The 27970-nt window shown below is 37.7% G+C and overlaps 2 protein-coding genes and 1 long non-coding RNA gene across 3 annotated transcripts; 1 reads left to right on the forward strand and 2 right to left on the reverse strand.

Annotated features, from left to right (window-relative positions):
- Positions 1–191: 191 nt before the first annotated feature.
- Positions 192–13301, reverse strand: LOC125894059 (uncharacterized). Its single transcript, XR_007449997.1, has 3 exons — positions 13177–13301; positions 2920–2966; positions 192–312 (listed from the first exon to the last, which is right to left on the reverse strand). It is a non-coding gene; the product is annotated as an uncharacterized LOC125894059 (long non-coding RNA).
- tdo2a (tryptophan 2,3-dioxygenase a) lies at positions 10932–17855 on the forward strand. Its single transcript, XM_049585131.1, has 12 exons — positions 10932–11024; positions 11187–11292; positions 11413–11503; positions 11885–11955; positions 12576–12703; positions 12833–13019; positions 13219–13326; positions 13437–13548; positions 13726–13783; positions 15251–15330; positions 15692–15782; positions 16116–17855. The coding sequence occupies exons 1-12, from the start codon at positions 10990–10992 to the stop codon at positions 16267–16269; spliced, it is 1221 nt and encodes a 406-aa protein (XP_049441088.1). The 5' UTR covers positions 10932–10989; the 3' UTR covers positions 16270–17855.
- Positions 17837–27955, reverse strand: ctso (cathepsin O). Its single transcript, XM_049585140.1, has 8 exons — positions 27628–27955; positions 25252–25357; positions 24948–25072; positions 21953–22120; positions 20779–20900; positions 19300–19463; positions 18108–18200; positions 17837–17975 (listed from the first exon to the last, which is right to left on the reverse strand). Exons 1-8 carry the CDS (start codon positions 27925–27927, stop codon positions 17941–17943), a joined length of 1113 nt encoding a protein of 370 aa, XP_049441097.1. The 5' UTR covers positions 27928–27955; the 3' UTR covers positions 17837–17940.
- Between the last annotated feature and the right edge of the window lie 15 nt (positions 27956–27970).

Here is a 27970-nt window from a genome sequence, read left to right on the forward strand (position 1 = left end):
CTAACATTAATTGCATGTTTACTTAAACATGATGTCCTGTAGCTGCCGCAAAAGAACGAGATGAGCCCCTTTTACACTGCCTCTTCAAGGCGGGAATTTCACACTGTTATTCTGCCTTACACAGCACAGTATGGCAGAATAACAGTACAAACGCTAAGGTACAATCGCTGAATGGGGGGAAAGAGTTGTCTTACCTCTAAGGCAGCATCAGAGGCAGTAACAGCTCCGAAACGATGTCTGTATAAATGGGACAGCCAGCAGGACGGGATCATAGTGTGACATCTGATGATCTGTTATGCCAGCCACCACCTGCTGGGAGATTTTAAAATGTAGCAGTTAGCAGCTAACTCATAGAGGAAAAACAGCAGCCAGAAATGTCACAGTTTGGGAAAGCAATGAGGTGCAGGAGCTCCTGACCCTCTGAGCAGAGGACGAGTAAGCGGGGTGGTAAATGATTGATATCACCATGTTAATGCAATTGTTACTGTTCATGAAGCCCTGCCGCGTATGTTATATATCAGCAGGCCTCCGCTGTTAACGTCACGTCCGCCGCAACTCTTGCTTCCACGATGCCGACATGCTGTCTTAAGTCACACAAAGAGGAAGCATGATGCTGCTGTTGTTGGGTCCCGTGTAAAAATGCACGAGTCATAAAGAAGGGACTTTGTAGCGACCCTGTAGCACAATCTCTGTATAAAAAGGTCTATAGAGAAACCAGCGTGCCGGTCAGAATATTTTCACATCTAACTCAATGAATTAAAGGTTTATTTTAACCAAAATGGAGTTGGTGATTGTTGGAAAAGTGGAATAACTCATTAGTTGACTATTAAGACTAATTAAGACGGTTTGGTAAGTTTGATTTTGTTTTTGAGTTTGAAAGTATGTTTTGCAGAGAGTTAACAAGGCAATTAAGCTAATATTTGGTGAAAGAGAGAAACTAGAATTGGTGTGCAGTTGTATTTTTTTGTTTAATAAGGACAATTGGTGTAAGAATAGGCCGAAATGAAATTTTCAAACTAGTCGCCAAAATAACTTACAACGATCGCCACTACTGCTCTAATCAAGTGACCACAGCAAACATTTCAATGTGTGTTCTACTCTCATTCTTTTGCTCTTGGTTGTGATGAGCTTTCCAATGCTCAGTGTTATTCATCAAAGCGCAGAGAAGTTCTGATGATGGAATTTATAATCCGGAAAACAACTTCATATGAAAGTGATTTCTTTTTCATAGTTAACTTCAAACAGAATTTTAAACCAAATGGGTACAGAATATTATTTGCTCAGAGCTTGTTTTATGCCGTTGTTTTTGACCTCCCCCTTGCTCCTCCAACATCCCACAGATTCTTTGTATGCTTTCAGAAATTTAACAATGTTTTATAACATATGGAGCTGAAAAAAATGCTGCATCTCTTTAAAAGATGCTCAGCTCACAATTTAAAATACATGCCTTCAAAGTTTTCATCAGACTCCCTGAGGGCACCGCCCCTCCCAACTTCACCACCAACTGATAACTGAATGTCTTATTAAAGTTCTCCTGTGAGCTATTGTCTATTGTTCCTTCACACTGAAATTACAGTGAACTCGTACGAACCCCCATTTTGTTTTGATATATCCATACAAAGAGTTTCAAACCCCGCCAAAACCCTGCTGAAATATCTTCAAATACAAACTGCTCTGCCAGATATGAAGCATTCAAATCTCTCATTCTCTTAAAAGTCCTCTGATGCTCCCTAGTGGTACACAGTGCATAGTTCAGAAAGTCATCCAGTCCTCCAGCTGACTGTTTAATGTACATATCATGTAGCGGTGCACTTATTACAACAGCAGCCATCACTTTGCTCTCAGAGAGGTCAGAAAATATTGCTGCTTGAGCTTCAACTTCAAATGATTCATTAAAATTCTAGTGATTAGCGTGCCAGATGTTGCAGGGGGAAAAAAGACCAAATATCACTTCTGAATCCTCCAGGTTAATCTAAAGAGATATCAAATAGAATAGATCAACCACTAATATTAAAATGATCCGCAGTGCTGCTGCAGTATCACACTGTGACCACAGTAGGCACTGCCAAAGCAACAGAGCGGCACATCACTGCGCAGTGCAACTAGACCGACTTCAAAGGCTTATATAAAAGAGATGGCACGACTTTGCAAGAACATCAAAGACCTGAAAGCATCACGCAATAACCACATCAGAGCAATGGTGGGAAAAAAAAAGAGGCATGTTTCATAATTCAATTGAGCCTCATTTTACGCACGTAACACAGAGGTAGCCATATGGAATCACACTGCCAGACATGCAGCCTATACGTCCCATCATGGAGGCACCGCCAAACACCACAGCACTGAGGAGGAAGCTATACATCATATATGATGCCTGAGATGGACGTCACACAGCTCGGATATATTCGGGGGTTAATTTTGGACTGGTTTGAATTTTTGAAAAGCCACTCAAATTCAATTACAATCATGTGACGTGGAGCCGGGAGTAAGGAAAGCTCCAGTAATTCAAAGTGAAGCTAAATTTACAGTAGTGATGCAGCGATCATTGATGTGATATTAGAAATGTGCGATCAAGTGCATCAACTGAGCTGATTAGGTAATTATGAACACATGGTATAGTCAACAGATTGAGCTCCCTAATGAGCTTCTAGTAAATAAAATAACAGTGTGTAGCTGATTGCATCTCCAAGGGCATCACAAATTTGAAAATATGAAATTGACACTTCCTCCACTGATGATGCTATACATTCTAGCAAATAGTTTGTGTGGGGTTTTTTTTTTTTTTTTTTTTTTGTCAAAACTCATCTCAGTGTTGGTGTCCTTCCATGACTTTAACCAAACCTGCTTTCTCTGCCAGCCAGTGTTATTAGATTTTCACAAGCACACAAGGTGATGGTGTTCATTATTGCTTTTACTCACCTTCAGCTGACAACTTGTAGACTCTTCTCTCGTTCTCTCAACAGGACCTGCAGAGGCAAATTAAATTTGAGGTATGTAACAGACAGCCAAAATACTATCTCAAATCAGATTTCTTTTGCAGGATTTCATATGCCGTGAGTTTAACAGTGGGAGAGGCTGACCAATTCCACCGGAGGAAAACTACATTTCTCTGAGACTTAAATGATACCAGATAGATAAAATAAATTAAAAAGGCAAGGCAAAAAAAATATATGCTCTTAAGCAAATGTTTTGAATGTAATAAATCAAAAACAAACAATGAACTGATGAAGGTATGATAGTACTACTGTGAAACAAGCACCTGCTCTCATGACCTTGTAATTATTTTGATAAATACTGCCTATTATACAAACCAATTTGCTGCAAAATGAAAACAAAAAACTCTATTTCAGCGTGCAGATTGCTGCACATGAAGGTGCCAAAAGTCAGAAACAAACTGCTGAAGTTATTTTCCTAACACAAGGGCAGGGAGGGCCAGCAGGCTTTGTTTTTTATGATCACACAGAATAATTATTTTACGCTCTGGACATAACAAGCTTTGTTCTTAGCTCTGACATCAGCTCTGTTTTCTCGTGGACTCAAAATAATCTTCTCATCTTGACATGACCTAAACTTTCACTGGATGATTATAAGATAAAAAATGTATCCTGATACCATAATCATCTATAAGCAGCAGAAATACAGCACAGCAATCTCAACCACTTATGTTGCCACTCACTTTGATGTCAAATTATTATCGGCCTTACGTTGCTGTAAACAAACAAACAAATGTAACAGTTCTACATAAATGTGTCGGTAGTTTATTGTCTCAGTTTGTGAGCAAAATGCATCTGTATTATTCCTATAATGTATATAAATAGTCCACAATATAATGACTTCATTGCTTTTTCACTTGCTTGTTTTGCAACTCTGAGCAATCTGCTCAGAATAATAACTGTAAAGGTTATGTGTCAGAATCATGTAAGAACGAGGTAATTAAAGTATGTATACACTGAGAGCATAACACAGAACCAGTTATAGGAAGGGTGCAAAAACATTTTTCTTTGATTACATCTGATGAAAACATTTGATCGTCAGAATCTTGAAACATTTTAATCTCAACATCTAATTATCTAATAATCGCTACAACACTGTGGTAATTAAAGGTATGCTGAGCTCATACAGGCTGTCTACAGGTGTCAGACACTTAATTTAACGCTTTTTAAGACCTTTTTTTTAATAGAATATTTCAACAAATTTAAGACAGATTTTATTCAAGCATCACAGGTAAGTATAAAGATAAGTTTGTGATTCTGTGTGATTGTCCGTTTTATGTAGGAATATGGTTATTAGAGTGAGTTTGGTTAATCTACATTTTGCCAACAGGCGAGTGCAGGTATGAAGTATATAGACAGTTTGAGGTTTAGTGGTAGGTTTCAATATTTGACTATAAATGATTGATAAATTAGATAAAATGTTTGTGGCATTAACCCCTTACAAAATCAAACCTATGACTATTTAATGACCTTTAAGGCCTAATATTTATACATTTTAAATGAATACGTTGTACGGGCCTGCAGACACCCTGTCATAACAATTTTTTAAAAATGGTGAATTACAGTATGTTATATTTTATCCTGTAATAATTAGTCAGGATGTCTAAGGATAGCTTTTTAGATGCTTTGTAAGACACTTTAAAGGTAATTTTTAATCAAATTTAAGACTGAATTTTTGGACAAATGATTGTTTCCTTATTCAAGCATTGCAGGTAACGGTCAATAGCTTATATGTGGTCCTGTGCAGAGGTTGGTTTTATGTAGGAATATGGTCATTAGAGTGAGTTTGGTTAATCTACATTTTGCCAACAGGTGAGTGCATGTATTAGTATTGAAGACAAGATAAGGGTCAGTGACAGGTTTAAATATTCAATTACAAATTGTGGACTTTTACATAGAAGAGTTTGACTCATTTTTACAAAAAGAAATTAAAGGTGGATAAATTAAATGAGATAAAATGCTTGTGGCTATTAAGACCTCAAAAATTCAAACTTAGGACTATTTAATGACTTTAAGACCTAACATGTTTTACATTTGATATTAATACTGCATACTGAATACTTAAGGACCTGCAGATACCCTGTCATAACAATTCTTTAAAAAAAATGCATATGGTGTGTGTAATTGTTTTTCCTGTAGTAATTATTCAGGGTGTCTGCAAGTGTGAGACACTTCAATTTAATGCTTTTTAAGACGTTTTCAGAATCATTTTTAATCAAATTTACGACTGATTTTTGGACAAACGATTGTTTCCTTATTCAAACACTGCAGGTAACGTTGAGTAGCTTATACGTGGTTTTGTGCAGAGGTTGGTTTTATGTAGAAATATGGTCATTAAAGTGAGTTTGGTTAATCTATTTTTTGCCAACAGGTAAGTGCAGGTATAAGAAAAAGGCAGTATTAGGTTCAGTGGGAGGTTTAAAGATTGGGCTTGACTCATTTTGACAAAAAGAAATTAAAAGATAGATGAATGAAATTAAATAAAAAGTTTGTGGCCAATGAACAAACTTAAAACTATTTAATGACTTTTAAGACCAAATATTTATAAAATTGAAATAAATACGTTTTAAGGACAAAGCAATTATTAAAAATGGTGAATTTATGTAATTTCTTTTTTTCTTGTAATTATTATTCAAGGTGTCTACAGGTGTAAGACACTTAAATTTAATGCTTTTTACCTTTTCAAGATATTTTTTAATCAATCTAAGACTGATTTTTGGACAAATGATTGTTTTCTCATTCAAGTACTGCCGGTAAGTATAAAAGTAAGTATAAGTATATATGTGGTCCCGTGCAGAGGTTGGTTTAGCTTAATCTGTATTTTGCCTACATTTAAATGTGGGTATGCACAGTTTTAGGTTCAGTGGTAGTTCTTTTATGATTTATAACTTTAGAAATTTGGAATTTTTATGCAGAAGAGCCTGACTGAGCCTGAATCAATTAAAAGATGGATAAATGAAATTACATAAAATGTTTGTGGCAATAAGGACCACACAAGTTTAAGGCCAAATATTTCTAAAATTGAAATTAAGACATTTAAATACTTTAAGGACCTGCAGACACCCTGCCATAACAATTATTTAAAACTGGTGAATTACAGTATGCAATGATTGTCTCTGTAAAAGAATAATTATTCAGAGTGTCAACAGGTGTCAGACACTAAATACTTTTTAAAGACATTTTCAGAATCATTTAAACCAAATTTCAGAGTTTGGACAAATCATTTTTTTCTCATTCAATAACTGCAGGTATGTATTATGGTAAGTAAAGTAAATATTATATATGTGGTCCTGTGCAGAGGTTAGTTTTTATGTTGAGTATAATCACTGGAGTTAGCTAGGTTGAGTATAATCACTGGAGTTAGCTAGGTTAATCAACATTTTGCCAACAGGTAAAAGTGAATATAAAGTAAAAAGACAGTTTTAGGTTAAGAGAGGTAGGCTTTTATAGATTTGTAGCATCAGAAATGTGGCCTTTCATGCAGAAGAGCTTGACTCATTTGACAAAAAGAAATTAAACAATGGATAAATGAAATCAAATCAAATGTTTGTGGCAATTAAGACGTCACAAATCCAAACTTAAAGATCATTCAATGGATTTTAAGGCCTAATATTTATAAAAATTCTAATTAACACACCTCCCTGAGATGTACCGCAGAGCGCCACAGGAAGTTACTCCTGCCTGTGGCCATCAAACTTGTAAAGTCCTCCCTCAGAGCGTCAGTACACTGGCCAGTTATAACTCTATATCCAATATATTGTTCACTGTGCAACAGTGACTTAAAGGTACAATAATTCTGTGCAGCACCATCCTAACTGCAAAGTAAATGGTGCAATAATTCAACGGCCGCAACACTGTGCAGTTATTCAGTGGTGCAATATTCTTTTCAGTATCCTAATTTATTCTTACTTAGACCACTCTTGAATGTATATTTAACATATGATGCACATATTGTACATATTTGATTCCTACTGTGTTGTACTTATAGCATAATGCACATTTTTATATTTGCTAAACATACTAGTTTTACACTTTGCAATGTCACAGAATGCACATTTTTTTTATATTTTGTACACCTTACATACATTATCTTCCACATATTTTTTTAGATATTTTACATACTTAAATATTGTAGCATAATACACATTTTTATATTCTAGATACTTCTAACTTCTACTTTCTTACAGCTCTCTAAGCTTTACATCAGAGCAACTGTAATGTATCACAGTTTCCCCAGCAGGGATCAATAAAGTATTTCTGATTTCCTAAGGACCTGCAGACCCCGGTCATAACAGTTATTAAAAAAACAGTAAATTGCAGTATGTAATAATTTCCTCTGTAATTATTATTGCTGATAAGGTGGCTAGAACTGAAGCAGAAAGAGCAGTGTGCAGATAGATGTTACTATTAAAATATTTAGCTGCTTTTTGTCCAATGTTTCCTTATTTTATTTTTTTTGAGAGTATAAAAAGTCTTTTTTAATTGATGTGGAGATTAAAGTAACCAATGGGCTGACATTTGACAGACTCTAGCATGACTGCAGAGTTCAAGGACACGGAGCATATACAGAGCAAACCAGTTTAACTTTCATTGGTGGTTTTTATATGACAGTGAGGCAAAAACAGACCATATACCTGCTTTCTTTTAATCAGTGACTCACTCAGACCTTGGAGATAATGCGTAATGACACGTGTGTCCTATCAGTGAGATGGACAGGTCTGTTAAAGCTTCGAAGATTTACACTGATGGTCTCATCTCATCTCAAGCGTCTCATCCTCTGTACACCCCCCCCCCCTAAACTCACACCCCATTCATCCCAGCTAAATAGGAACAAGAACAAAGCATTTTGGGGGCTGCTTCTGCTCCTCTAACTCAGACTGCAGCCTTATATTGCTCGGCTTGTACCATGTCCCAATTCAGAAATAGCTGCTTGTTATCATCCCTCTGATCTTCTGAGGACAGTTGCACAGGCTGTTGGGACTTTACTTGAGAAGTCTACAAAGAGTGTGGGTGAAAAACAAGGGCGCTAATGATCTTGGAGAGATTTAGAGAGAGTGGATTGAGGATTCGGAGTCTTACGCTGATGAAACTGGGTTAACTGTTGTTCAAAAAGAATCTGCTCACTGCGATTGACAGCGTGCTGTGGTATGGTTCGATCCAGGTAATTGTGAAAGAAAACAAATATTACCCATGATCTGCATACAACAGCTAATAACACGGGTCTAACTGGAATGACATCTCAGCTCCCGAAAAGCTTTCGGAGGTTACAAACTCAAGCTCTAAAGGTATCTGATGTGGTAGACTAACAGGGACAAGCACAAGCATAAGCAGTGTACGTTCTTTAACATTATGTACAGTCCACTCGCTCTCTCAGTGACCTTAGAACCACACATCTTTGATGATGTTCGCTCAGGTAAATAAAATATTAACCAATATGTAAATATTTACAGATGAGTCCAATGACCACAGAATGGCATCAATGATTCCCAGAGAGCTCAGTGAAGACTTCAACTGACATCAGTGTTTATGCTTTTATAACGGGAAAAGAATGTCCAAAAAAAAGTTTGTGTTCTTGGTTAAAGGTTAAAATAATGTCAACAATTAACTTTAAGTCAATTTAACTTTTTTTTTTTTTTTTTTTTGAGTGCCTTACAGTGTCATTTGAGGATGTGTTGTCATTACTGGTCAAACAGAAGCTGAACCTCTTGACTAGCTGTGGTTAAAAACAACTCTACCTATCTTTAATTTGATTTTTCACATATTCTTCCTCCATTCAAAATTTAATTCATTATTAGAAAACAGGGCTAGGCAAGATGGAGACAGTGACGCTCGCACAATTGGTACAATTGTTGGCACCCCTACTGGCCGCCCATGGCAAAAAATAATTGGAGGCCAACATTACTGTCTTCAACAGGCTGTGGCACACTCATTTTAAAGCTAGGTGGAAGTTGTGGTATCTTGTGACACAAGACAACCTGAAGCAGCCATTGATGCCAACAATGTTAGCATGGCTCGTCGGGAAGGAGGTTAAAATAACGCTTCACAGTTCGGCTAAATTTTGGCAAGGTCTAAACGGACGAGGCCACTTTCAAAACGGTACCTTGAACTCTCACCTCAAGATATCTGAATGAAAATGTGTTCTATGGGTACCAACGAGTCTCCTTTAAACTTAAGATGGCTTGTTCACAGTAAATGTTTTGTTCCTTGCAATCAATGTCCTTCAAATACAATCTGGATATTTGTCTTTTTAAAGTAAAGAACAACCAGTCTATTTGAAAAACAATGACTCACCTAGAACATGATGACAGATGCATAATACATTACAACAGAATTGTTATACAACTCAAAATTATGTAACTGTACCTGTATTAACCTATGGACATCAGATAAAAAGTATTAACTGTAAATTAAGAAACCAAACTAAGCCATTCCTTAAGTCTCAATACTGACATAGTTTTCAACTTAAGCTGTATAGATGACTCAAACAGTATAATCGAACTCCTAAAATTCTGTTACAATTTTTTTCAAGTCAAGATTTTTCCAGAGGCTCAATCTAACCACCCGTATGAAAAGTTTCTGGGGGTGGCAGTGTAGATAGAATTTTTACTTTTAAAGTCAATATTACGATATTACAAATACTTCTATATCAATATTGTTACAATACTATAGGGTTGTAATGTGGATATAATGACTCAGTGGTAAATAACAGCACAGCTACAACAGTCTGGTAAGTCCAGAAAATTACATCACTAAAACCAGTACAAGAAAACACCTAAGACATACTGATAAAAAAAATCTAAGACGATATTAAGCCTCATATCATGATATCAAGGAAGTTTCAAAGTTTCAACACTGGGGGGGACAGGGATAGAGTAAGTACAGCATTGGGGGATTCACAAAAACGCTGATTTGCTGCTTTTATTTTGTCTGTATTTTATTTCCGAGCTTGGTCTTGGATGAAAGAAATAATATGCAGGTCAGTTTGTGGGTGTCGGATGATAGATATATTAAAACAAAATGAGAATTATTTAATTGAATGTTTCAACATTTAAATCTTTGTTTTAAAATCTATATCCTAAGTTTAACAAAGTGTGTGAACTATCCATAAAATAATCACTTTAAATTTGCTGCCAAACCGAATTATTTGAAGATTGCGTCCCATAGTTTCAGTTCGGCAGCAGGTCTTGAAAATCAAACCTGTGCAGGACTCTGATTGGGCGTCCTGCCACACAACATTTTGAGCGTCAAAGAAAGGTCTTTAATTTTGTCAAAATATAATATTTTCATTGCTTGTTCTTAATATTGAAGGGAATGTGTCCCCAGCGTCCCCCTTCCAAAATCTACACTTGTACATGATATTAATATGATATTTATATATTGCCCAGCTCTATTTAGAAACTTTCATGGCAAAATCTTGAAAAAAGGGAAGTGCATATCAGGTCTGCCAGTCAGGACAATAAATCTGTAATGCCAGTACATACTGTATATACGTAAGAATTCCACATCTGACACTTACATAACCAACCTCACTACATGTGAGAGACATACATACAGACATAAACAGTAGACACTGCAAAGTAAACACTGAAGATATCTTGTGACCGAGACAGTAATGTTCACCGGGACATTTCCTTGATACACTATTTATTCATCGAGTTTGAAGGTCTTAATAATTAGGAATTTAAAATCTTATATTTTCGACATTGTTATAATAAAAGTATTACCTATTTGGTGTCTGTTGTTTTTTATGTCATTATTTGAAAAGAGTCCTGTGACTGTCCTTCTAGCAGGTCAAACAAAGTCCAGGACGTGGTCCTCGTTCAAGGTAAACAACAGCTCCGTGGGGCAAATAGAGGCGGGCCGGATGGCGACTGTGTCCTCATGAGTGATTGGATGAGGTGAGTCTTTAAAAATCTGGATTGCGTGGCAGACAATTTTAGTAAACATTAGTCGAGGAAAAAGAACACGTCTTTGTTGCAACTGATTTGGACAAGTCATGAGTGGATGTCCGTACTTTGAGAAGAGGCATTTGTATGTTCAGATTGTCTTTACAACTAAACTAGAGCTCTGAAGGATTTCTAATCACATTTTCTTTCCTTTTTATTAGATTAAATAAATCTTTTTTAAATGAATTATTAATCTTGATTATAGGAAAACATCTATTAACAAACACCTTCTCTATTCACACCGCAGGTTATTCAAAAACAAGCCTCCCACAACAGAGGAAGAGGAGGAGGATGCTCAGGCAGGGGTTAACAAGGCCAGTAAAGGAGGAATCATCTATGGAGACTACCTGCAGGTAGAAAACATCTCTAATCACACGCATCAGTCTTTGTACCCGGCCTTTTCTTAATGAACGTAAATTTGTGTTTAAATGTGTGCATTTCAGTTAAGTGCTTCATTTCTTTTCAACTCTCAGCTCGACAAAATAGTCTCAGCCCAGGTGCTGCAGAGTGAGTTAAAGGGTAATAAGATCCACGATGAGCATCTCTTTATCGTCACCCATCAAGGTAAAAATGTCTTTATCCTGCTTGAGAGCCGTTTTCTACTCATCTCACAGAAATAAAACCATTGTTTAAATGTGTATTCACTACTCTTGTTTTGTTCGTTTGTTTGGGGGAATTTAACTTGCTTGCAAGTAGTTTTGCTTGTGTTTTTTTATATTCTAATCTTATGAATTAGTATTTTTTATGAGAAAATTTGCACTCCTGAAAACACAGAAATCCAAGAACCTGATTTTTTTTTTATTTTAAATCTTATAAATAACAGACTAAGTTGCTCAAATGTGCATTTTTTTGTAGTGTTATTAGCCCTGCCTGCTTATTGACCTGTTTATGTTGTAATATTACACTAAAATGTTTATTATGTTTGTTTTTTGTCTTTTATTTCAGCCTATGAACTGTGGTTCAAACAGATTTTGTTTGAGCTTGATTCAGTGCGACATATCTTCATCAGTGGACACGTAAGTCACATATCTATGATTAGAAAGTCTTAACAAACTTTGTGTTTTTTCTTGTTAAGAAGGACATAAGGTAAATTTAAATAAATATAGAGTAGTATATTTTCTAGTTTCTAAGTACCATCATTTAGATACGATTCTGAAGTCAAGAGGAACATGTTGGAGCACTAAATTCAGATCTTTTAGATGTGAACTGTCAGTGTTTTTAACACTGATCAAATTATGAAATCGGCAAGTAGAACCATTTGAATAAATTACAAAAATCTCAGATTACGAAATCCTTGGAGTAGAACACAGTCAGATATCACAGTGCCGCTGTTAGATAGGGAGTCATATTTAATAGGAAGCATTTGTTTTATTCACTCAATCTGGCTTTGGAGTTCACTGAGAGAAAAATAAGAAATTCTGCATCGCTGGGCCGATGATCTAAATTAAAATTAGAGCAACAGTTTTAATTCATGACTTTTCCCCTGGAAGGGACAGACATTAGCTTGATGAAATAATGATTGGAAAAACTGAACTCTAATTATTTCAGTAATTGTCAATTAGATTTTGTTTGCCTGTGTCAGGATATTTGCTTACAAGGGTTACAGCTGATTATTTCCTTCCATATTTGACTCCAGGTTCGAGATGAGCGCAACATGCTCAAAGTCAACACTCGCATCCACAGGATCGTGATGATCTTTAGACTGCTGGTCGACCAGTTTGCAGTTTTGGAAACTATGACAGCCTTGGACTTTTTTGACTTTAGGTAAGCTTATAAATAACTGCTGGCCCTTTTTACTTCACCTCTGAAAAATTTATCAGATGCACTCCTTCATGGTGATGCACTCTGACTGTGTTGTGTGCATGTATACTTTACTTGTGGGTGTGTTTGTAGAGAATACCTGGCTCCAGCCTCTGGATTTCAAAGCCTTCAGTTTCGGATCTTGGAGAACAAAATCGGGGTCCCGGACAACCTGAGGGTTCCGTACAACAGACGCCATTACAGGGACAATTTCAAAGGTCATGAGAGCGAGATGCTGCTCACTACTGAACAGGAGCCAACACTCTTAAAACTAGTCGAGGTAGGTCCATTAAATACCTGCACATGGTCAGCAGACTTTAAACTTGGTCAAGAGTTCATTACAGAAGGCACCATTTTCTTTGACTGTGTATCTCTGCACTATTTTTAAACGTTCTGTGTGCTGTATCCTGCTCTGGATAAGCCCACCTGCTACTCACCAGGGTATAAAAGTGATAAAACCTCTTGGCTGTTCTTCTCAGGAGTGGCTAGAGAGAACTCCTGGCTTGGAGGCGGATGGATTCAATTTCTGGGAGAGGCTGGAAATCAATATATTTGATGGGCTGAATCAGGAGAAGGAGAAAATCGAGGTAAGAGATGACTCCAGCTTTCAAACAAACTTTCTATGCTCCATCCCTGGAGTGCAAAGATGATTGACAGACAGTATTTTTATTTACGGGTTACTTTTTTTTTTTTAAAGAAAATGGCAGATTCAGAGGACAAGGAGGAAATGATGGCAGAGCTGATCAAACAGAAAGAGCTGTTCACCTCTCTGTTTGATGAGAAGCGCCATGACCATCTCCTCAGCAAAGGTGAGTGTTTTAATCTGACTCATTAATTAAATGTCATGAACCAGTGTTTGTCAAAATTGTATGATACTATTCATTACTTTGTGAACTTTAATATTTAGACTATAGCTCACAAGACTACAGAAATAAAGACGATTACTTTAACTTTACAAGTAACACATTTTCCATTTCGCTGACAAGGTGAGAGGCGGCTCTCTTACAAGGCTCTCCAAGGTGCCCTGATGATCTATTTCTACAGGTATGTGGTTTTTACAGCATTCCTTGTCCTTTAATTGTGCAGTGATGTAATGTCACGAGTACAGAAGATGATTGGGGTCAAATGTGAAACATTTTTTTGAGTTGTAAGGTTAAAGTCAGAATTTGGACCCTTTAAAATGCCAAAAAACTGCAGTTTCGTGAATGGACACTTGAGGCTGGCTCCAAAAGCGAGTCAATCACCATAGAGCCCCATATTAGATTGGCCAAATTTACACGAGAAATAAACGTGACCAGCTTGGTACAAAAAACAGTTTTGGTTTCTATGGCTAACTTCCCAATTTATGGCAACTGTACAGGGATGTGAATTTTTATATAACTCACCGGTTTATATTTTACTAAGGCTTAAAGTTATGCACAATAAAGGGCGTGGCTGCTTTCAGTGACATAGCGGCACTTCTGGTTACAAAAAACGAAAAATACAGACGGCCGAAATGCCAAACTCAGGTCTTTAGAACATGAAAGCACAAACCAATGGGTGACGTTGTTTAGTTTAGTTTAGTTTATTTAGTTTATAAAAAGGACAGCGTGCACGTACATTAGTTGTTTACAAAACAAAAAGATGTTTGCACCAGATTTAGCTAAAGGCTAATTTCCATATGTAGTCCTCTAACATAAAACATGAAACACAACAAAATACACAATCCACAATTAACACAATAGGAGCACACAACATCAGATACAGACACATCATTTACATATATAGGAGTCCCACGTGACATGCACATGTATGCCCCGCACGCTGCATGGCACATCGTGCTATACGGCATATGATACCACACAATATGCACAGCATACCACACAGTGTCATACATACATACATACATACATACATACACAGTCTAAAGAATTATTCCTAATGTAAGGTGCAGGGCAAAATGCACCTAGTGTGCCCATATAAAGTGCTGTTTAGCCTATTATAAATATTCAATGTTGCCTACATAAAGTGCCAATGCAATGCCTATGAAATTTCTTATTTTTACACAGTATAGTGCTGATGAATAGTATTAAGTATACAATGAGGCAAAGTGCACCTATTGTGCTTATATTAAGTGCCGTTTAGCCTATTATAAATATAAATAAAAATTAAGTTTACAGTGAAGAGACAATATTGACAACAGTTTCATTTTAAGTACCAACTATGGTAGTTCAGAGTTGCACAGAAGAATCAAATACCAGCAGTGGTAATTGTGGTAGCTTCGTCCATTATCTGATACAGTTTATGCCCCAAACTCAGAACTCAATCAATTTCTGACATGTGGCGCTAACCATCTGCTGTACAGAAGACTCATTAAGGCTACACAAGAGTTAATGAATGTCAAGTAGTCAAGCAGGTGATATTTACTCTTCTTGCGATTTCTACAAAACACCACCCAAAAACATTTTTCTACACCACTTGATTGTCTGACAAAATATCCAACAGTAAATACTGAAATCTTTTACCTTTCAGGGAAGAGCCAAGGTTCCAGGTTCCCTTCCAGCTGCTCACATCCCTCATGGATATCGACACCCTCATGACAAAATGGCGATGTAAGTTCCTGTAGCATCCCTGTCGGTCTCTGCATATGCTCACTGGTGAACAAAAACAGAAACATGTGCAGGAAAATAAAGGATATTTCAACAAGAAACCCACGCTTTCATATTTCGCCCAAGGGCGGAGCTGGACTAACAAGGGAGTTTACAGAGCTAAAGTTAGGTCAGGACCTCAGAGGCAGAAGAGTCTTATAACATCCTGTACGCCTGCTGATGAATCCAACAACTTATTCCCATGAAATACTTTTCTTACGCCTCTACGTCTCACTTATGTCTAAACAATTTCCAGCTCAAATGAAACATGCAGAAACAAAACATTGCTCATATCACAAAGGACTTCTTATGTCTATTATTTCAGACAATCATGTATGCATGGTGCATCGTATGATTGGCAGCAAAGCCGGCACAGGGGGCTCATCTGGCTACCACTACCTGAGATCCACTGTCAGGTATTGTATGCTATGAACTTTAACTTATTGATTAAACTCTTTACACAGCAAGTATCTTAAACACTTCAGAGTTAATTTAGATAAGGACAGGACACTGCTGCTCTCTGCTTATCTAAATTAACCTGCCATATGGTCACTTCTATCTGACATGCACAAACTATACTTAAAAGTTCATTTCAGAGGAGCAACAACAAGCTCTTTATTTTGTATCAATTACATTTTGGCAGCAGTTTAATTTAGCTTTTGTCCTTCAGATAGTACAGTTTGTACTATCTGTATATTGTGAGAGCACATGAGTTAAATATTAAATAAATTATTTTCTTTTCCCTTTAGTGACCGCTACAAAGTGTTTGTGGATCTGTTTAATCTGGCAACGTTCCTGGTGCCTCGCGACTGGGTGCCCAAGCTAAATCCCAACGTTCATACGTTCCTCTACATGGCTGAATGCTGCGACAGCTCCTACTGCAGCAGTGAGGACTCAGACTAAGGAGGAGTCTCAGTCATCTGGTCTGGCTTGCTTCCTTTCACTGTAACTGATCTCAGAACAGTAGAGCCTATGCGCAGCTGGAAAGCTTTAGTGACAGGTGTATACGTGATGATAGGTAACCATCAAAATATGCAGAGACACACATTTCAATCTTTTGAGCTCAGATATGCATGACATCAGATTGATATACCTGAAAAGGCCCATTCACTCAAAGAAAAAAAGTGTTCTCAGGAAATTAGGGTATTTCCAGTCCCATCGCTAGAATAAAATGTTGGCATTGTACATTTTTGCAAACTCCGGACATGTTACTTTTGTTCGTTTCATACCTATCATTGACATTTCTGCAGCAGACAGCAGCAGATCACTATTTGAGACCAACAAACCAGCTGTGTTTCAACATATCCACCAAATACGAAACATATAAATGTTACATATCTGTGATTTGCAAAAATGTATAATGCCAACATTTATTCTGGCGGCTGGGTTGGGCATTTCCCACTTTTGCAAAAGAACACTAAAACACTACATGGAATGATGACGACAGCTCTTAACACGCACTAAGGTGGCTTTTTGTTGTTATTGTGTTTTTTCCAATTGAAAATAAGATGGGAGTACATCATGGCACAGCGATGGGTCATTTCACAATTGAAACCACCGAAATATCCATTAGGGAGACATTTGATACCGTGATGGTGTTATTAAAATAACAAAATGTGTTCATTTTAATGTCAAGCAAGGTGAAAAAAATCTCTTTCTCATCTCATTGTGACACTAAAAGCAGGCCAAATATCCCACAATTATGTTAACAAAGGACAGAACAGTAAATTACCAGTTCATTAGTTGCATGAGGCCGCGGCGCCGAGGTTCACACACCGGAAACTTGTGACGCAGTGTCTGACCCTGAATAATTCAAATGGCCAAATTAGACTATTTTACTCTAATTTCTAATCTTGACCGGCCACAAAGTACAGCAGATGGCTCCTTGATAAAATCTACTTAGATGTTTTCTCAATACAGTTATGTAAATTCACTGTGACTGACCTGAAAGCAAATGGATCAGTGAGCAGTGATCAAACCGGTGGCTGGGATGGGTTTTTACCAACGCATTATCTTTCATGTCAGCATGGGGAAGGTGTCAGAGAGGCAGCCATTTCTGACGACTGACATGTAAAAAGGTGTACATAAAAATGACAATAAACCTTCTATAACCAATCAACATCAACATCTAAAATAGAACAATTTGCACAGCATAATGTATTTGTACATAATGTTAATAATGTAGGTGTAATAATGTGTTTTGTATAGTGTGCTATGGTATTACATCAGTTTTGTTGTGTATTTATGCAGCGATTAATCTCTGTATAGATAAATGTATGAACCATATCACCCAAAACATGTATCTACCTTATGTATTTAATAAGATACAGGGTTTTTTGTACAGTGCTTTTATTCTTGTTTTAGTTTTGCAGTTTTGTGTGTGTTGATTGCTCAGGTATGATCCAACACCTATCAGCATATAAAGTGATTTATTTTGTTTTAATGATGTAACATGGTGACATTTCAATAAAAAACATTATTTAAAGTGACACTTGAAGGCAAACAGATAATTGATTTAATTTTGGCAGCACACTCACACAAACACATACAATGACACAGATACACACAATCTCGTCAAAGGAGAACTGCCGCCACAGAATCTGCAATACCTGGGAAGAGAGTAGGGGAAAAAATCAGGATGTGGTATTAATCCCTGAGGGTATAGTGGGCACAGCAACATACAGACACCAAACTAAAAGGAGATAAAACAGAAAATGACGAGAGACTAAGATCATACTTACCACAAACGTTTCCACCGATTTTTATATAAACATAACCCTCATCGCCCCATGTGGTTCCCCAGGAGTTCTGCACAATCCAGTATGGAACATCCCCTAAGACAACATGCATTTCAAGATTGAATTATTTACAGGGTAAAGAAGCACTAGGGGTGTGTGTGTGTGTGTGTGTGTGTGTGTGTGTGTGTGTGTGTGTGTACTGCAGCTGCAACCACTTTAGACTGTTACATAATCACTCATATCCTTGTGTAATACCCACAAAGCACAAGTGTGCGTGAAATAATTCATGTTAAGAAATATAAAACACCAATGTGTATGAACTACGTCAAGGAATGGACAGTGAGGTAGCTGCGATAATATTCTGACGGATACTGTAAAAATAAGACGACCTTGTATCTCCAAACTCGATCAGTTCAAGCCACACACCTTAAAAAATTTTTCACACTGATTATTTGACATATTAACAACATGAGAAACTGAATAATCAGAACTACTTCACTGAGAAATCATCCAACATGACGTAAAAACAGTGAACACAAGCCTTGTGTTTGCTAATCCAGCTACTTATTGATCATCGTGTAGCAAACAGGACCCGCAGGACAAGAAGGCAAAAGGTAAAATAATGTCAAATCAACATACACTGAATGCAGCAAAAACAGTTTTCATGACAACTGAGTTTCAAATTCTGCTTTTAATTCTTAATCTTGTAAATCTATTTTTTATTTCACCATATTTCTGTGCCATGTGGTTCTACTTTTTAAAGGTTTTTCTAGAAATTAGTTCAGACGTGTTTTAACAAGACACTACTATATTATCAACAAAACAAGACTTGCAACAAATATTTCACTTAATGTAAGAAAATTATAATTTGGGGGGCTCAGTAACAAGCTTGTTAAGGACCTAACAGCTTCTTAAACTATATATCTTTCTCCCTTTGTTTTAACAATTGATTAGGGAGGGATGAGGCACTCTGCTCTGTTGCTGCAGCTATTTGTGATTAAGACTGATTAAGACTAGCATATTTTTACCTGAAAATCTTGCCTAGTGCAACTTTAAATTACTTCCAAAAGGCCCTTGGGGTTGCAAAACTTTCTTGACCTAAAAAGGTAAGTGTTAGCTGGAGTAAAATATAAAATCCCAGCTGTCTTTCTTGAATTAGGATTCATTCTCGTGCCAGTGTGGTGACAGCACGTACCCATAGTGTTGTATCCAACTACCAGGACAGCATGGTTAGACCATTGGCTGGAGCAGTGGTGCTGGATGATTCCACCCAGGTAATCCTGCCAGCTGACAGCATCCACGATAGCTGCCAAGGGACCGCGCTCCACCAGCTGACCCATCATTGCCTCCTCTCGACCGCTGAAGAATAACAGAAAAATTCACTCTTGAGGCAGCCATACTGGTCCTGTGATAACACTGTTTTTTTGTGGTATTGTCATGTGAAGTACTGTTGAGACAGAACGCTATGAAATATATCAGGATACACTTTCCAAGCAAGATATTGAATCAAGGTTATTACCTGAATTCAACATTTCACTGAGCCTATTTTGCACCATTTTCTTGGGATCAGCAGTTCACCTCTCTCTACTCTTCCCATAAAATTGGTATTTTCCTCATTCTCTCTGTTGCACATATGTAGGCACCCTCTGTCACCCCATCTTGTCCTTTCAGCAGATGATTCCCACTGGGGATAGCTGTGATGCCCTCCTCTGCCAGGTTCATGACATAAGGGCCATGGATTGTAAATCTGTGCCAGATTTATATTGAATAAAGGCATTTTACACTCCACTCATGGCGAGGTGAGGTCTTATCTTGTTGAAACTTTATGATCCTGTTTTTCCTTTGTTATGCAGCAGTAAAGATCTGGCTTATGAGCCCCTTAACCAGAAGGTTAAGACACCCCCGTGACCCCTGAATCTCCACCCTGCACAAATGTCCAATTTCAGCAGTTTGATGCACTCAATGATCCAGCACTCTGACCTTTCTGAAGTCGGGGGCGGGTCAAAAGGCACAATTTCATACTGGGATCAGTGGATTGTTGAGATAAAGAGGTCTGTTAGTACAAGCGTGACATTGACATTTACTAGGTTTGAAAGCAACTGAAGCTTTACTTTTAAGTTCTGTTTAAGAATGATTTATTATATTATAATGCCAAAATGTTGCCAAATGTTATAAATAAAAAGCTACATCCAATTCAAGTGTATGAAAGGAAAGAAACTATACAAAACAGAATGTGTTATATTAAGTTGGCAAATGTATTAATCTTGGAAGCTCTGTTGAATAAAGATTAAAACTTAATCGACTCTGACAGAGGACCCTGACCCTCCCTTTCATAGCAATACAACAAAAATAACAAGCATTACAGATGCATGAGCGTGAGTCATGATCCTGTTCAATATAATATAATGAAGATCTGATTCACTTTAACTTACGGTTACTTGGCCAGTCACTGTGACCAGAGTAAAGAACCTCTGTGCTACTGAGCAATCTGTCTGTGTTGACTCTGTAAACATTGTCATCTGTCATTGCGCAGGACCAAGCCCCCTCCCCTCTACCTCTGTCCTTGGTCCTTTATGAAAGCCACTTTAAAATTCCATGTGATTTTACCCAAATATAATGCAGTTAATTTTTACCCTTTATTGCTTGTAGATAGCCTGCAAAAAATGTATTTTACCTGAAGTCATGAGCAATGAAGTTCTTCACAGCAACACCGTCATGTGACTGAGAGAAAAAATGGCAGATCCCCGTCTTGGCTTTGTAGGGGTACTCTGACCGAGGCACCACTTTCACTCTGGTCTGAAAAGCAAATAGTTTATCTCAGTGAGTGTGTTATCTTAATACAAAAAATCAATTCATCTTATTTATGCAAGATCCTGGCACAGGCAGTTTCCTAATTTCTGTCTGCCAAGAGACAGCAATCGTATTTTGCTTACTGCTTCTATATATCTCTCTAATTAAAACAATATTACTTGATTTTAAGCTAAAGCTATACAGATGTTATCTTCACACAGGTTTCCTCTTTCATAAACAGTCACTTTGGGAGCACATAAGGATTTAATACACTTCTTGTGCTCTTATGTAATGAAGTACTGGGAGTTTATTCTCTATAAACAACTTAGGAAGAAGCTGTTACAAGGTAAGTTCTGTGTATTTCAACCTGGACCCCACATTTCCATGTTTTTGTGTCTATGTGACTCATGGGAGCAACCATTCTTGAAATTTGTCACAGCTGGCAGCAGACACTAGGTTGTGATGTAATCACTCGGGGCATGTTTGCACCGTCAATTTACATCCACCTAAAGTGCTTATTTTTGGCACTGACATGTTCAGATTATATTCTAAGTGTCTGACAATTTACGGACAGGAACCCTACAGAGACAGACATTTTAGTTAACAAGTATGATCTATTTTGTTAAACCAGAAACAGCCCCAAAATCACTATCACAGAACCCACCACACTCCATTTAAACAAAAATCAATTTCATCATTGTAAAACACACTTTGTTTAAAGCTGACAGAAACAAAATTAAACTTACAAAAAACATCTTGGTTCATGTTTCTACTGTTCCAAAAATCACCAACTGTTTTGGTTGAAATAAACTCTTAATTCACCTGTCAGTGGCAAAAACAAGCACTTTTAGTCAACGTAAATAGACAGAGCTTACTTGCCCCAAGTGGTTGTACTGCAGCTTGCTCTGCTACTGCCAGCTTCAGCAGTTCGCTCAATACTGAACCAATTTCAAAAGCAGTTGTTCCCATTGGTCACTTAAAAACAAAAATATGGGCAAATATGGTTGAAAAAATTACCCTTTAAAGACCTGAAATCATGTAAAATGATATCAACATACTTGCTTTAACCAACTCAGGGCCCGTAACGTGGAGCCTCCACTGCAGCCCTCATTTTTGTAGGAGCAGTCCAGAACCTGCTGCACACTGAGCTGCTCCAGCTGCGAGCCTCCTATGGCATGGACAGACTGCATGGCACCAACCACGCTAAATGCCCAACAGCTCCCACACTGCAAAGGTAAAATTACACTTATCAGGAAAAACAAAACCACAAAGGGAAGGCTGAACAATCCTTGAGGACTTGAACAAAACCCCAGGATAAAATAATACGTTATAGTATCTGGAAGAAGAGATGTCATTTTGCGTATCCCCATTTTCAGAGAGGTTGGTGTCTCACTAAAGGACACTTTTTGCAATCTCTGCTGTTAAAATCACTGCTGAAATTCCTTTTTTTTAAATACAGTAATATCAGAGCAGTACAAAATTTAGATACATTTAAATAAGGTTTGGTGGCTAAAGCACTAACTAAACTTGAAAGATTTGTTCCAAAGTAAACAGTTTGGGATGTGAATGCTTTTGGAGTTAAGTCCAGTATTACCAAAGACAGGAATCTACAGTGAGTGTGTAAGTTCTACATGTTGATGAGGTGAGAAGATCTGGCTAGTCTGAGTGAACTGTTTGTTTTCTGCTGCCATCTACTGACAGAAACACCTCAGGTATGCTGTGTCTTGAGGAAAATCTTAATTTCTGCTTCAGTTAATGTATTTAGTTTTAAGATATTCTGACAGTAAAAGTTGCTCTTCTACTATATCTCATATAGATTACACTGCTTTCCTGAAACCAGTCATTTTTTAGAGGGGAAACATACAGTATTTCATTATGTAAGAGACTGCATCTTTTCCTGTTTAACATTTGCACAGGCAATCTATTTTCCAAACAGCATCCGACCAGTTCACTTGCTCAGCATAAATTCCCATAAATGTGATGAAAACCTGAGCTCCCTGTGTAAAAATCCAATATTTTGTTGCTCAATATGGTTCCATGCCTTAAAATCAATACTGAAACCAAAATCAGTCATTATTGCTTGGACTGGAGGTAAGTATGCGCTGAGTATACAAAATATTAGGACCATCTGCTCTCTCCTTTAAAGCAATGAAATGTACTTGAGTCATAAAAGTGGAATCACGCTAAGGGAAAACTGAATCAAGAAGAATTTATGAGATGTGAGTGGCTTGATATTTTGTGTCTTTGTGCAGGGTGCAGCATTTTATTTTCTGTTGTGGAAACTCAGTCCAGACAGGTTCACGGATGGGACCAGAGGAAAAGAAATCTGTGCAGAAAAAAATTGCAGCAGAGTTGAGTGGTAGGTGAGTGTGGTCATGTACAGATTCTGCCTGAAGTGGTGAGCTTCACCGGACTTCAAGAGAACAAGATATATGTTATGGTGTGGGCTGTTTGCTGTACGGGTTATGTCTCTCCCTCAGGACAACAGTTTCACAGTGAAAATGTCATCCCCGACGGCAAGTTGGCTGACTAAAGAGATAAAGGACGCAGGTGAACCTTCGCGAGGACAAGCAACAGCTCCATCTCACTAAAAGTCACACTAAATGGCCTAGTTTGTCCTTTGACCATGATTAAAAAGTCTCCCTCCACTACAAAATGTGGTTTACTTATTGTTAACAGCACTTGGGTGTTTGACCTTCACTGTGCAGAATGATTCATGTGTCGACTTTGATACTAAAAGACTGTTTTCAAATTCGGTGGCTTAGTGGTAGAGCAGGCACCCCATGTACAAGGCTCTTGCTGCAGCGGCCCAGGTTCGACTCCAGCCTGTGGCCCTTTGCTGCATGTCACTCCCTCTCTCTCTCCCCCTTCACACTTGTCTGTCCTATCCATTAAAGGCTAAAAATGCCCCCAAAAAATATCCTTAAAAAAAAAAAAAAAAAGACATTTCAGTGAAGGTGGGGACATCATGTATCTACTACTTTAACTTTTGAAATTCACAATATTTGCTTGTTCATTCATGCTGGTATTTACAATAGGGGAGAAGGAGTCAGCGTCCTTTTTAAGAATTGTAACCAGGTATACTATGAAGGAACTACGACATTCAAACTTGGCTCCTCTTCTCTTACTACTAAAACGTACAATGCAAACTACCACTGTAGGAATGTTACATTTATTGTAATGGAAAAGCCGATACATTAGCAAGCTAAGTCAGCCAACAGCCGGCACCTACCTGGCCAACAGAAAACAGGCCAACTTTGTGTCACTCTTCATCCCCATCCTCTCCTTTAGTGCCTGCCAGTGAAAGTCAAAGCCAACCCCAAATACACTCTTGTCTTGTAATGGCTTTGTCCACTTTGTGTTTTGGCTTGCTATATTTGCATTTTTGCTGTGCTGTGTATGAGATTTTCGTAGCTTTCTGTTGGATGCATGCTGCTACCACCTTTTAAAGCCCTGACCCTCACCTATGTGCCATTACTGGCTGTGACCTACACATCCAGAAATGTCATGTACACAGCAAAATAAGATGAAAGTAATAAAATACAGGCAGAGGACAGGGTCTGCCGATAAATACATCACCACACTTATGTTGTAGTGGGTCAAAAGTGATGACTGAGAGAGATGACTTCTGTATGAGTCAAAACATTGTTTTTTTAGTAAAATCCTGCATACTTCACCTTTAATATTGAATTTTTGTTGAGTAAAACCACATCAGGCTCAAATTATCATTCCAGGCAGAGGATTTTTACATCTTAAAACATGCCTGAAGGGGATCTTACATAAACTGATATTCATCCCTACAGCTGAAGCTTGGAATTATTTATTTTGGCTATGTCATTTCTGAGACCAATTATGGGTACCCTTATGCATATTTTGGGTTGTCTATTTCCCGCCTGTTTCTTATGATATCATCTAATTGTTTCTTAATGAACAAAGGATTTAAAAAAAAAAAAAAAAATAAGATTCAGTGGGTGTAGCTCAACTGTGTCTCTCTACCTACACTACATTCCCACCTATACAATAAAATCCATCATCCATCTGTTTAAACCTTACTGCTTCTTGGTTCTGGACCGGCGCCACCACTGCTTTGTCCCTCCAGTCAAATTTGGCTGGGAGCCCCTCTGTCTTCAGTCCAGAGAAGAGAGGAGCTCTGTCAGCGCTCGCTTGGAGGTAAAGATCTGTGGACAACAGATACAGCTCAAAGTCATTCCTGGATACAGAGATGCATGTAAACAATGACTGTGCAGATTCAGCCCAGTTGCTCAGGGGGAGGTAAGCTGCTCAGTAAGCTATCCACTGGACAGGTACAAAATAACTGAATACATTTCACCTGATGTGTGACAAAACTTCATCCTACCTCTGAATTCCTTCTGTGAGAGGTCAGAGAACCGGTTGATGCCATACTTGGCAGACTGTGGTCCCGCGGAGAGTGAGTTCAGGTATGCGTGCCGCTCTGTAGCATTCTGGAAAAACACACGTGGTCAAGTTAACTGAAGGGACAGCAATTATTAAAGCAACTCAAATCATCAAACACAGTAACACAATATGAGTGAGTACAAAATACATCCCACGTCATTTACTTCTTACTATTTCATCATTACCCCATGGTAGAAAGGAACCAGGTACATTTACTCAAGAATGATAATTAACACTTTCACTGTACTACATTTCACGAGGAAACATTGTTCACTTCACTACATTTTTCTGACATCTACAGATACAGGTCACTTTGCAGTTGTTCAGTCTCTGAAAATCCACCTTAAATAGCTACAGCATTTACCTGCCACTTAGAGTTGTCAGTTTATTAGGTACACCTAGCTATAACTTATGCAGTCCTTTAAAACTCAGTCAATCTTCATGAAGGTTAAAATGTTCACTTTTCGTTTGGACCCCTTTGAAGTAATACTATGTGCAAACCATTTATATGAACAAGAGTAGACTAAGTAATAGAAACACCTCTGAGTATAACGCAATACAATGCAACAGCACCACACACTTAACAGCCTTCAGAATGACCATGAGGGTGAGTCAATACAATTATCAATGTAGGAAGAAGATGTATTTCATGGATGTTGCATGGAGGTTTTATCTAGCAGTACCTAATAAACTGGTAACTGAGTGTATACTAATGATAAATCGGACAGGAGTAATTTTAAGTTTACTTGTGTTTGTATTTTATATCTAATTTTAAAACAACTATGCAACTTTTGCTCAACAGTGGCCACAATTGTTAATTATGGGAGATTAATACATTCTAAAACCTAGTGTCACAGTAGCACAAGTATAGAACAGTCATAAAGCCAGTGAACTGACTGTTACACATCAGCTTGTACTAGCCACCATAAGCTACTGGTCATACCAGACCTAACTGTGCAAGGGTGGTTTTTTTAACTGCTTCTTAATTCAGCTTTTGTAAGAAGACAACTGTGTTAATTCTGCATTCGAGAGTTACATAGTCTCAATTTAAATACATTTTGCTGGTAGCTAGAAGCTACACAAGAAGCACAGCCTACCTGTAACTTTAAATTGCAAGTCTTGTAATGTTAACAGAGTAGGGCTATTGTTAATGTTCAATTGTGGCATTACTTCTTTTACCTAACCTAGTGTCAACCTAAGCGCTACAGGAACAGTTTCATTCCTGCTGTCTAAGTCTTTTACCTTGCACTTCCTTCTTATTTATTATTCTTAACCACCTTTGGAAGTTTTGATTTGTCTTAACTATTTATTGTCCCTTGCATCATGTTCTTAATCAGGTCAGTTTTTTTTATTGTTGTTGTTGTTGTTGTTTTTAAATGAACTTCATGGTTTTTATTTCCGCTTTTTTTACTTCTGGCTTTCGCAAATCCTTATCAGTAAGCCTTCTGAGTACTTGTCTCTTACGTTTTATGTTTCTATGTCCTGTTTTTGTGCGGTCTGATGTCTTCTGTTCTATGTTAAATGCTCTTACTGCAGAACAATTCTACCTTCGGGTACAAATAAAGTAACCTGAACCTGTCCCTCATTTATAGCATATATCCTCCTGAGTCCCTGTGTCCTCATTTGAGGACATCACGTTTTGGGTTTACTTGACCTTATGCTTCATTCTACTTAACTTAGACCTGTTGTCCTCATTCATGGACACTTTTTGTGCCATATAGTGGTGGTAAGAGCACAATACACTAATCCATGTCAAAACAAGATGGCAGCCATCTCTCTCAAGTCAGTGCAGCTGATCCTGATATAAAAGTGGACAAAATCTGATCAAATTTTATGGTTGAAACCTATTTATTTATGAATTATAATATTTGTAGTTTAATATGGCAACAAGTTTGACCAATTGTATCAACAGTAACAAGTTAAGACACTATTAATTGGGAAGTACTCGTTTGAAGACATTTGGACTTTACTGTCATCTCGTTTGGGGACATTGGGACTTGATTATGGTTGACAGTGTTTAGTTTTTTATACTTACTTTTTATACTTATCAGATCCTACTGATCCCAAATAGCATGGAGAAATTAAAAAATGTATATCAAACAAAAGTTCGGGTCTCGGGAGGATATAATTTGTAACATAAGCATTTCACATATATTACATTCCCTTCATTTAAATGAGTGGGCGGTGTCTGAAGTGACGTGCGCAGCTATTTGTTTACAGCCGTGAGTTTATCAGCGTGTGAAAACTCATGAGTGACAACCATGATGACAAGAGTTTTCCTGCACGTCTCTGTGTTCCTCTTGCTTGTGTCTCTTACCTGAAAATAGAGATGACGGCGCTTAAATTCCTCGCTGTTGACTTCATACCTGCGGTGAAACTGCTCTCTGAACGAGTGGAAATCAACCGCAGAGCCGTTTAACTTCGTCCGAGTCTCAACCGAGCTCACATTTCGACAACACAGAGGACAGACGAGCGTATAAACAGTCGCTAAAACAATTATATACAGATGGCCGCCCCTCATTTGACGAAGAAACGTAGGTTTAAAACATTCAGTGGTTGAAGAGGGTAAATTCAAAAGTAACTGGCGGAAAAAGGTGAGGTAGAAGCTAGTGCGCATGCGCAAGAGCAAGAGGCGCTTCCTTGGAAACAGAAAGTAAAGT

This window comes from Epinephelus fuscoguttatus, linkage group LG9, assembly GCF_011397635.1.
Source record: "Epinephelus fuscoguttatus linkage group LG9, E.fuscoguttatus.final_Chr_v1".
Taxonomy (NCBI): Eukaryota; Metazoa; Chordata; class Actinopteri; order Perciformes; family Serranidae; genus Epinephelus; species Epinephelus fuscoguttatus.